Raw genomic sequence first — 12009 nt, forward strand, 5'->3', positions numbered from 1 at the left:
TGGAAGACCATGGCCTGGATATGTGCCTTTAAGTTCAGCCGCTTGTTCAAATATTTGGTGTCATGTTCCATCAGCAGGACTTCAACGCTTAACCAAACCTCAGGCCCCTTACCACTGCGTAGAGTGTAGCATAAAACGTTTCTGCACTTTTCCGGATGAAACTTGCTGAAGCCAGATTGTTGGGCCAGTAACTTCTCTGCTTGTCATAAAAGGCAACCTATAGAATCTTGGGTACCCAGTCTAAGTCTGACTGGGCTGAAACGGGAGGACTCACAAAGCTCTTTATCCTGCTGAATACATTTTTCGCTTTCCACCAACGATATTGGGTTATATACCCTAATTTTAGTCCGATTACTGCTAAGTAATTCAGAGAGATTGGAACTTCATCTGTCTGTGGGTATGAACATAAAGATCTAGAAAGGTATAGAAGCTAAATAATCAGAAGAGTTATAATTAGAGTAATCTTCCATATAATGATTCGCATAAGCATGGAAGAAAAATTACATTTTAAACGAGTTCAGTTTATAGTTTTGATACAAGAGAGTGAGTCATCGGAGTGAAAAGATCGCCATATAGTAAAATCAAATGTAAATAAACACAAAGAAATAAAATTCCTTACAAAGCAGTTTAATTTTAATAACATTTGATACACAATCTCTGAACGCGCCCCCATTTTGTTTTTGTTGTCACGCCCAGGCGTTTGTAACGCCCAGAAAGATCGACTTTTTGATTAGCAGGACAAGACGAATAGATTAGCCATATTCGTAGTCTGTTCATACAGTGTTTCTGCAAGCTGGTACACCAGTTTTAAATGATAATCAAACTTACTAGGGAACGATAAACAAATAAATAATGTTCTTATCTAAATGATGTATGTAAGTATTTCAGAATGCTGTTACCGACCTAACAGATCAAAGTAAACAGGACACATTTTGTTCAATAGATTCGTCTTTAATCAACATTCCATTAAAAAACTTTTTCTGCAACGTTGCAATTGATGTAACAAGATTATGGCGATAAATGATTATCTCGTAACAGGTGCATGGCTTAAATGACAACAAAGATAATGGCCCAACAAAATGCTTGATAAGCGAAGGTGGAGGCCAAAAAGTGGTTGCATTTATCAAGAATTAACTAAAATGTTCGTTGCAATCAATGGAAAGGGAATTAAATATCTCCAAATGCAAAGGTAAGTTCCTGGTTTGTTACTCAAATTTATCCGAATAATTTAAAATTGATTTCAAACATTAACTCAACAACAAATGGGAACAGAATCTATTAATAATAAGATATTGCCAATATTAAGTTTTGTATTAAACTTGAAACATTTTTTACCGAATAGTTTTAATTTGTCTAGAAAATCACGCAGAAAGAAGTTGAAGATTGTTGCGATCGATCGACACTGGGAACCACATAAAGCACTCCACGTATTCGTCCGATTTGGTATCGTGCAACTTTTTTCATTTCGGAAAAATGCATTTGCCGATGAAGGGAAAATGCTGGTAGAGACATCCTGAAGGCTATCGATTTGACATGCTTTGTGAGCGCGGAAATCGGGGAATGGAATTCAAAGGGAACTATTTTTTTAAATTTTAAAATTAATTTTGCCAAAATTACGGTTTGTTCTTATTCTACTTTGGAACACAAATTGTGTGTCTAATAAAGTGATTGTACACGAGTATATCTGAAATAATCCCACTTACTTACTATATTACTATTACTATAATGCCAAGGTATCAGAATCTTTTAGATCAATACTCTAAATTTGTAAAATAAAACTGTTTTCGAAGAAAACTGAATATCTGCACAACAGACTTAATTGATAATTATGCTCTGGAGATTGTGATGTGATAATTCAAGAAAGGACCAGTTAGATAAAAAATAGTTTGTTTAATCTAAGGCGATAAGAATTAATTAGAAATACATACAAATGTTAGGCAGTATTCTGAAGGTATTCGTGGTATGTACGCTTATCAGGCTAAATAAACCCACTTTCTATACTATATTACTATTACTGTAATGCAACGGTATTTTTTAAAAAGGAAGCTCAGAATCTTTTTGATAAATTTTTCCAAGCAAACTGTGTTCGAAGAAAACTGAATATCTGTACTACAGATTCCAGAGCATAATTATCTGGATAAGCTTTGAATCTATGTAATGTGATAATTCAAGAAAGGACCAGTCAGATAAAAATATATTTTTTTTAATCTACGACGATAAGAATTAATTAGAAATACATACAAATGGTAGGCAGTATTCTGAAGGTATTCGTGGTATGTACGCTTATCAGGCTAAATAAACCCACTTTCTATACTATATTACTATTACTGTAACGCAACGGTATTTTTTAAAAAGGAAGCTCAGAATCTTTTTGATAAATTTTTCCAAGCAAACTGTGTTTGAAGAAAACTGAATATCTGTACTACAGATTCCAGAGCATAATTATCTGGATAAGCTTTGAATCTGTGTAATGTGATAATTCAAGAAAGGACCAGTCAGATAAAAATATATTTTTTTTAATCTACGACGATAAGAATTAATTAGAAATACATACAAATGGTAGGCAGTATTCTGATGGTATTCGTGGTATGTACGCTTATCAGGCTAAATAAACCCACTTTCTATACTATATTACTATTACTGTAATGCAACGGTATTTTTTAAAAAGTAAGCTCAGAATCTTTTTGATTAATTTTTCCAAGCAAACTGTGTTTGAAGAAAACTGAATATCTGTACTACAGATTCCAGAGCATAATTATCTGGATAAGCTTTGAATCTGTTTAATGTGATAATTCAAGAAAGGACCAGTCAGATAAAAATATTTTTTTTTTTAATCTACGACGATAAGAATTAATTAGAAATACATACAAATGGTAGGCAGTATTCTGTAGGTATTGTGGTACGCTTATCAGCGTACAAATGCTTTGAGAAATAACTGCGCAAATATTCTTGGATTTTTGCGCGTACGGGGTGTTGCTGGAAAGGCCACCATTGCGACCGCTGGAAGTTGGGAATGTACGTGTAGGTAGTATGTGCGCGACTGGAAAAGCACCCCTAATAAAAATTCCATAGGTAGCAGGGCCAGGTATGGGAACGAGATCGCTCAGCTCGACGGCAAACTGCCGACCACCTGGCAGTGCACAAAATGCGTTGCGCCTGCAAACAAGTCCTCACAACGTCTCTGAAATGCAACGCGACTTGCAAGCAAGCCCACAGATGACGTCAACAGGATATACAGGTAAGCATGACCTTCATCAGCTGTCCGGGGCGAGCAGGCGAGCTAAGAGTTCCATTAATTTTCAGTGCCTTCGCTTCTGCAACTAAACGATGATGTCCTGGCGCTTATACTGCGCCAATTGAATCTGTACGAACAATTCGAGCTGGCCCAGCTTCATAGTCGCCTGGAGAGCATACGCCAAACGCTGTGGAGGACACGAGTGCAGAATGTCCTGCTGTGGGGAGAAATGTTTGCCATTTCGCCGCCGAAACCGCGCCACTTTCTGGCCTTTATACAAGCGCTGGTGCCACACATGGAGCATCTGTGTCTGCAGAACATAGATGTGCGCAAGCTGCGCCTACTTAGTGGCCTAAAACTGCCAGCGGTACACACTCTGGAATGGTTGGGCCTACCCACATATCGAGGCCGACTTGTGGATGAGGATGTGCGGCTGCTGCAACGGGTCTTTCCCAGCCTTCGGACCCTGAAGTTGCGCTCCTGTCGCATTACTGGCAAATATCTAGGAGAGTTTCCGCTGCTCACCGAACTGAGTCTCGATGACTGCCATCATCTGGATTCGGAGCACTTTCGGGAAATATTTCGCCAACTGCGCCTGCGCAAATTCGACATTATGGAGGACTGTGATGAGGTGAATTGCTGTGATCTTGTCGATGTGCAGCAATGTCTCACACTGGAGCACATCAAGATAGCCGACTATCATCTGTGCATGGAGGAGGGCATTACGCAGGACCTTCTGCGCATGCCCGCCCTGCACAAGCTCTCGATCTACTCCAAAAATTTCGTCTTCGACGTGCTCGAGCGCATAGCGCGGCATGGCAATGGAAACGATGGCGGCAAAGTGATCGATGGATTTCGTTTCAGCGGCACACCACACAACTTCGAACGACTCTTCAGGGAGCTGGGAAACCTGCGCCACCTCCGTCGCCTGGCAGTCGACGGCTGTTGTAGTCTGGCTGGCAACGATGTCGAGTGCATTACTGATTATATGTTATTGGAGCTCTCGCAAAAGTTGCCCGAGCTATGCGAGCTGCGATTTAGCGGCTGCGAACTCGAAAGCTATCGCGGACTCCTCCATTTCGTGGTCAACTGTCGCCAGCTCCGCCTACTAGACATCACACGCTCCCGCCGCATTGGCGATAGCTTCGTGTGGCGCTGCCTGGAACTATTGGTCAAGCAGAAGTGGCGCACTCAACCATTAGAGTTGTGGATCCGCCAGAGTGATATAGACAATAATATTGTACAGAATCCCCGCTTTATACCCAATGATAAGTTGCTGAAAATCGATTCCAGGAGCCTGACGCACAACATGGAACAGTTGTCCGGCGTACTAAAGTTTACATTTGTCCGTTAAAGTTGACTTTCTTCCTTAAATTTGCAATCATTTTACAAAAATGTGTATGTTTTAAAACCCACTGAAATAAATCAAATCAAAAGCAAACCAAACAAATGCTACGAGTAGGTAGAGAGTATGATTGTTCAGGTAGAAAGTGCCTAACTGCTTGTATATTTCAATGTCGCTTTGAGAGTCACTGATACATGTTGACCTCCTGACATTTCTAGCGAAGGTGCAGCCGAGTGTTTGGTAGTTATATTGCCATCGAAAACCAGATTGCCAGAAATCGTGAATTACGCCATTTAAATTATGTATATGGGAGCAACTACCTATTTTTTTTTTTTTTTGGTCGAGCTAAACCACATTAACCCGAATTCGTAAGCGTTTTAATGTCAATAACATTGCATCTACGCTTTATAGCCTCAAAAACATTCGTTCTCCAAATTAAAAAGAGCTTTAAAAATATAAATAGGTAGTAGAATCATTTAAATATTGTAGGCTCTTTTATAGAGCAGACACTTTAAGGGAAAGGTCTTACAGATTTATTTTAATTTTTTCACTACTTACTTGATGCCTCTGTCTTAAAGGCGTGGTATTTCATTTCCGAATTATCCTGCAACTATGATACATAAATAGAGTATTGGTTTTTTTAAGCTTCTGTTCTCTTTCTTCTTTTTAAAGAAGCTTAGAATATGGCTTGAAAGGCCCAAGTATGTTGGGGATTAGGTTAGATTAGAGCGGTGGCGTACCCTTATGCTATTTTTGACTCTCCCAAGCAATTTTGCGGACTTAAATCATCGCCAGGCTTGCACGAATTTAGATGAGCGACCTATCTGATGAGGAAAGGAGAACGAGATAAATCAGTTGAGGTTGCGCCCAAAAGTAATCTCTTCTCCTCGTCACTGCAGCTTCTTCTCGTTACTCTTTCAAGCAGTGTTGCCCAATTTGTTTTTTTTTTCATGCAAATCTGGTTGTTTTTAAAAATATGCAAAATTGCTTTACATTTTAACTTTTTTCTGCTTTTTTCCAATATTTTTTTTATAAAAAGTGGAAACAATATTTTTAATCAATATTTGCCAATAACACCACTATTTTACACTAATGGATATTAATGTTTGGCTCACTTACAAAAACATGGGCGCATTCGACGACATCGAAAAAATTGCGCGAATATATATTTTTCTTAGCATTTTGTAAAAAGAAATTTAGCTTTTTTTAAACGCTTTTTGTAATAATTTTTAGCTTTATTTTCTCCTCTTACCGTCAAAAACAGCTTTTTTGCGTTCTAAAAAGTTGACGGCACTGCTCTCAAGTTCAAATCGTAGAACTGCTGCTCTAGGCTAGATCCTTCAGTGATTTTAAATAGGTCAGTGGGGAAGTAAGTTTAAAGGCAGTGTCTATTATTACCTTGGAGCGGACATTCCTCTGTAAAGTACTTTTTCACTGTTATAGCAATAACATTAATTCTTTTCTACCTAATATAGTGCAATACTTTAGACTTAATCTTCAGCTTTCGTTTTAACACATACGGGTACTTCTATATGCAGAGTATTTTGAAAGGTCTCTGCCTTTCCTTCTCTATAGACACTGGCGACTGTCCAACGGCCTGATTAGATTAGAGTATTGTAAACCGGAGCTGCCCTATGGGGTTATTATTTGATTCATGATTTGTGATGACATTTAATGACAATTCCCTAGCGCATCCCCACTGCCAATTAATGTCCATTAGCCGATCACTAACTGACTAAGGCGCTGGCTAATCTACAGATTCCCCCGGTATTGGCGCCTGCAACTACACGATTTTTATCTGCACAACCCTATCGCCTGGTGGTGCATTTATTGGGAGCAATTGATTGGCTTATCAATGCCCGACTCAACAAACATCGAAAATCGAAAATGTTTGTCTATATACACATATGTGTTCGGATTGCGGGCTGACCGGTAAGGTTATAGAGTAAGTGATAACGTACTTAAAACATCCATTTTGGGCGTACTTCAATTCTGGCCTGCTCCCATTTTCTGGGCATGTAATTTGAAGCCAGACAGGCAGACTCTGCACCACACGACCATTAAAGATAACCCTTGCCAAGATTATTTAGCTGTTGAACCGGCGCACATTAAAGTGGCATAGAGTGCTGAGCGTAAACTTAAAAATAAATGTGCCTTAATACACTCGAACAAAATTAGTGAACATTCAATTAAAATAAATGCTAATCACATCAAACGACATATTCAATGAGAAGACGTCGAGATTTATAAATTGTTGGGAAATATTTATCAAGACCAGAGAGTCGAAATATAAGATTTTTATAAAGGCATTACAACTTGAAATATTTTAAAATAAAAATTAAGAAAAGCATATAACATACAAATTGATTAATTTTTTTAGTAATATGCAGAACCCCTTATTCAACCCCATGAAGAATCTTACTGTAAATAAATATTAATACGCTACTAACATAAAAACTGCATATAAATATCTTCAATCTTGTAATTTAATTGATCAAATATAGGACTCATAGACATAAACGAATTTTTGTACATAGTATTACCATAGAGTCGTAGGCCTCAGTAGCTAGTACTCTTACCCCTTAAGTATATTATTATAATATAATTAACTTAAATAAAAAAAAATTTTTTTAAATATCGACTAAATGTTGATTTGTGATATCCTGATTGATTATTATTATCCTTGATGTGATGACTTAATAATTAGTATATAATTCTTTTTATAATGGAGTTATTTCCAGATGTAGATAATTTTCCTGATTGATTATTATATGCTATATGCGATGACTTAATAATTATAGACATCTACATAATTTTTTATATAATTTATAATGAATTTATTGCTAAATGTAGAGCCTTATCAAACCCATTGCTCTCATTTAATTTAACACTGGTTACAGAAATAAATAAGAAACCTTAAAAACTACAAAAACCAACCATTTCGGCAAAGTTTTGACCGCCCAAAAGAATACTTAGTACACCAAAACGAATGCTCAGAGAGTCTTCATTGTATTTACTTGTTTAGTATATTATTTAAATTAATTTAAGGGAAATAAATAAGCGAGGCTTATCTGTACTATAGCCACCGCGCTGAAAATCGTAAATAACTGCCAAAAGTATGCTATAATTTCGCCAAGTGTATCAATTAACTTTCTTAGGTGCAATAGCATTTCATTCTGTAAGCGACACACACACACAAATACACATGCATACATACATATAAATATTTTTTTTTAATATTTTGCTTTTATATTTGTTCATAAACTTTAGTAGAAGTATTGGAAAATGTTTTTTCCAGCGTCAGTCGTTATCAACTCGGCACTTGAAGTGGTTCTGATTTCGTTACGAGTCCGGTATTGACTGCGGAATACGATCGTTTACAATCGGGTTTTGAAAGACAGTGATCCTGCAATTCCACCACATTGAAGTGTTAATGATTTAAAAATAAAACGCATACTGATTAAACAAAGGGCAGTGCAAAATTCATTGCAATTTTCTGGGAAAATTATTCAATACTGTTATCAACTAACTACGATAACCCTCTGAACTACAATCGAATACCAGAAACCGTAAGGTGAATGTGAAAACATGTTTTAATTTCAAATTTCGAGCCAGCAACAATAAATCATTGCAAATTAGGTGTGAGTTTTGGCAACGTTAGAACGCGGTTTTGATCTTCTTTTCTTAGGAAATAACTTACTGTGAAAGTTTCAAAAACGAATATGCTCCTTCGTTTATTGAAAATTTAAGATTTGTAGAAAGAAGCAGCGACTTGGGACTCTCCAGCTCATTATCATTTCAATCTTTACTTTTCAAGCGAGCGAAAGTTTTGCATCGTGGCTTCCAATCTAGCGGGGCTGAACAGATAATACTGCTATATTATAAATGTATGGATTACGAAAATGTTGGTTACGAATTTTGTACAATATTTATGAAAAGATCTGTATCACGAAACATACGGGCTTAGAAGAGACAAATCACTTTGGTTTTTAAGAGACTGAGGCATAAATGTGTAGATCAGAAACATTTAACGTATTTTTAATTATATAAAGCAGTTTGCAGTAACATTTCAAATGTTTTATTAATCCAGTTTATGTCATTCTCTATATTTTACAATTAAGCTCGAATTGAATATCACAATTGCTGGTTAATACTTATGAATATTAAAATTCTGCAAGACCTATTAGCTTTTGCCGTTCATTTGTATACGCTTCATCAAAAAAATTAGAGTATTTTGTTTTTGGTGCTTACGTTGATTTACAACTTTTATAAGGAACCATAACAGGTTCTTTTTTACCAGCATTACAAGACGAATTGAAACTGGGAAACTCGCCTAATGGTCAGACAGTCTTAGAGCTATTTTAAATATAATACTTACTATGTTAAGAAGAAAGTAATTTATTCTAGTAAATAATTAGATTATCTGGTTAATAATCCAGTAAAACAAACAGTTTACTGCATGCACAGTCATGCAATTAGATAGTGTTTGTTGTAAGGCACAATATAGTGCATATAGCTTCGACTTAGACAAAGACAAGTTCTTGGCACGTTTTATAATATAATTAGTTTGTATAAATAGCTCAACATAGCCATCAATTAGAAGTGATATATATCGGAAAGTGTTCGCGAAGGTGATATGTGAGCTGTTTTAGGATTATAAAATGCAAATGTGTAATACGGGAATGAATATATAATGACGAATATTAAAAGTAATATGATTATTACTGCAATGTCTGCTCTGGCCAGATCAGTCAAGGGAAGCAAACCAGTTAAGCGTAGCGAATAAGACAAAACCTTTTGTTCAATGCCGTTGAATTCCAGACTTTGGCAACATTTCAGCTTATACCCTTAACAGTTGATGACATGATAGCGAAGCAGCGCATTATACTTACGAGTCTGGTGGGTTTATTTCTCGCCACCTTTGGCATAGTTTATGTGTTTAATTTGGAGCGCATACAGCGTTTCACGCTGAAATGGGTAAGGAGTGGGCTATTAAGCGAATGGCGACTTTTCAACCCATAGAACGCTTTGAATCTTACAGCTTATGGTGCTCCGGCCCGGTTCAATGATAACAAACCTCTGGGAGAATCCCAGTTTGGATATAACGGTTGATATTTATCTGTTCAATTGGACGAATGCGGCTGATTTTAAAAATAATAGCATTAAGCCGCATTTCGAGGAGCTGGGACCCTACACCTTCACAGAGAAGATGCAGAAGCAGAACATTGTGTGGCACGATGAGAACTCGACAGTTTCCTATTTTCGTAAAAGCAGTTTCTACTTTGACGAGGCGGCGAGTGTTGGGAACTTGACTGATCCTGTAGTGGCCCCCAACAGCCTGGCTGCTGGGGTTTACAATAAGATACAAAACTGGAGTCCTATGGTGCGTTCGGCCTTGGATCTTGGCCTGAAGATATATGGTAACGATATCACGATTGTACGTCCGGCTAACGATTGGCTGTTTAATGGATTCGACACACCTCTCATCAAAATGAGTAAATTACTGCCCAGCAGCATAATTCCGGAGCTGCAGTTCCCGTACGAACGCATGGGCTACGGCTATCCCGTAAGCATTAATCTCTCGTCCTATTTATTCACCTATTTTTATGTGTTTTCTCCATTCCAAACAGCGTAATGGCAGCACGGAGGTCTACGGCCATCATAATGTATATACGGGTCGCGATGAATTCAGCAAGCTGGGCCAAATAGCGCGCTGGCGTTACGATACTGTGGCCGGGGGTCATACAAAATGTGGGCATATTAAAGGTAGCACAGGCGAGTTCCATACCATACCTTTGAAGCAGGGTGAGTCAATTATTTCAAATAGTTCGTATAGTATATAGTTTTTGTAATCTGTCAAAAAAAATGCTCAGGTGAACCAATATCGTATTTTCTGCCCGATCTTTGTCGAGAACTGTATGTTGACTATGCCGGTACCACAGTATATGAGGGAATCCACGCCTATGTGTACAAGGGTACTGCCAGAAATTTAGCCAATGGTAAGTAAAAACAATATATATATTTAAAAAACTAATTAATAATTATCTTCCAATTGCAAGGCACTGATAATCCCGATAATAGTTGTTACTGTTCTGACGACTGCCAGGAAGTTCCCTCTGGTTTGTTGAACATCTCAGCCTGCTGGTACAATGCTCCGGTATTCTTCTCTTATCCCCACTACTACCAAGCCGATCCCTACTACGTTAATCAGGTGGACGGTTTGAAGCCGGACAAAGATCGGCACGAGATGACTCTTATATTAGAGCCAAAGACGGGCATGTTACTGGATATCCGAGCACGCGTTATGATCAGTCTGTTAGTGGAACCGTGGAAGCATTCAACGTAGGTGAACTATAGATGGCTCTTGTAGGATCACTTTATGCATTTCTGTATGTGTCTACATCTTCGCAGCATGTATCGCAAGTCTCGACGCACCTTCTTTCCACTCGTCTGGGCCGACTACAATCCCCACATTACACCAGAACTATTGGGCTACTTAAAACTGTTGTCGCTGTCCGAAGTTCTGGGCAAGGTCTGTGGACTTATCTGCGTAGCCATCGGGGTAATCATGTTGCTGTGGTATCCGCGCCAGATTTACTGGCAGAAGCAACTCATGCGCAGAATAGAGTTAAGTAATTTGGAGAATCGTGCGCAGACGGCAGCGCGATCAGATCAGTTTAAAGCCCATGCAGAGGCTTCACCGCTCCTCGTCGGTCTTCAATATATGGCCTCGTCCAAGGAGGGGAACAGTACTGCAAGCTGAGCTCAACCGATTTACATTAAGAAGTCCAGTGTCATTCCCATGTGATAGGTCGCAATAGACGCGACATTTTCCATGTTGTGTTTAGGGTTAGTTTAGAATATTAAGTGTTTGGGGGTTATCTCTTAAGACTTTGTTTTTGGTCCGTCGTAGTCCGTAATCTAATACATACACCATTTAACTTGATCTGAATCATGCCATAAATATGTACATACTCGTATATTCTTCAAATGAATTTTTATGGAAAACTGATAAGCTGATAAGTTGATTCGAGTGGGCACAGTACGCCAAGATAAGAGGCGCTCCCGGCCAGGGAATGGGCGAGAGAGCAACCAACCGAGCGTTAACGAAACCTTTCAAGTGCTCACAGATACCGGAAATATTTTGTATAAGTACACAGTGCAATACATATACATATAATGGCATTTTAGTTATTAAATCATGTAAGCAGCATACAAATTGAACGAGTTCTAAATGTAAGATCCAATATGAGAAAGTTAATCTAATGTTAAAAAGTTTGTAGCTTAAGAGATCTAGAAACGGAATTAATAAGTATATAAACAACACTTTAAAAATGTTAAATTCTCATTCTTAATGCATTTATTATCGTTTGCAAAGGCCTAAGAAGTGGGCCCTACAGAACAGCATGTAACTGTCATAGTCTTCTCA

General features: G+C 37.9%; 2 protein-coding genes across 2 annotated transcripts; both read left to right on the forward strand.

Moving 5' to 3' along the window:
- The first annotated feature begins 3087 nt into the window (after nt 1-3087).
- Nucleotides 3088-4589, forward strand: LOC115631188. Its single transcript, XM_030527879.1, has 2 exons — nt 3088-3238; nt 3304-4589. Exons 1-2 carry the CDS (start codon nt 3088-3090, stop codon nt 4587-4589), a joined length of 1437 nt encoding a protein of 478 aa, XP_030383739.1.
- A 3322-nt stretch (nt 4590-7911) lies between these two features.
- LOC115631133 (protein peste) lies at nt 7912-11922 on the forward strand. The gene is made up of 7 exons (XM_030527801.1): nt 7912-8154; nt 9420-9557; nt 9622-10146; nt 10211-10385; nt 10454-10579; nt 10640-10922; nt 10992-11922. The coding sequence occupies exons 2-7, from the start codon at nt 9444-9446 to the stop codon at nt 11341-11343; spliced, it is 1575 nt and encodes a 524-aa protein (XP_030383661.1). The 5' UTR covers nt 7912-8154; nt 9420-9443; the 3' UTR covers nt 11344-11922.
- Nucleotides 11923-12009: the final 87 nt, after the last annotated feature.

This window comes from Scaptodrosophila lebanonensis, unplaced genomic scaffold (genome assembly GCF_003285725.1).
Source record: "Scaptodrosophila lebanonensis strain 11010-0011.00,11010-0021.00 unplaced genomic scaffold, SlebRS2 tig00001412-arrow-pilon, whole genome shotgun sequence".
NCBI classification, from domain to species: domain Eukaryota; kingdom Metazoa; phylum Arthropoda; class Insecta; order Diptera; family Drosophilidae; genus Scaptodrosophila; species Scaptodrosophila lebanonensis.

Excerpts from the sequence above, each read along its gene's own strand:
- LOC115631133 (XM_030527801.1), top strand. The coding sequence starts at position 9,444 with ATGATAGCGAAGCAGCGCATTATACTTACGAGTCTGGTGGGTTTATTT. Across the intron at positions 10,147-10,210 it reads GCATGGGCTACGGCTATCCC|CGTAATGGCAGCACGGAGGT; the intron begins GTAAGCATTAAT and ends CATTCCAAACAG. Across the intron at positions 10,580-10,639 it reads TGCCAGAAATTTAGCCAATG|GCACTGATAATCCCGATAAT; the intron begins GTAAGTAAAAAC and ends TCCAATTGCAAG.
- LOC115631188 (XM_030527879.1), top strand. The coding sequence starts at position 3,088 with ATGGGAACGAGATCGCTCAGCTCGACGGCAAACTGCCGACCACCTGGC. Across the intron at positions 3,239-3,303 it reads GACGTCAACAGGATATACAG|TGCCTTCGCTTCTGCAACTA; the intron begins GTAAGCATGACC and ends ATTAATTTTCAG.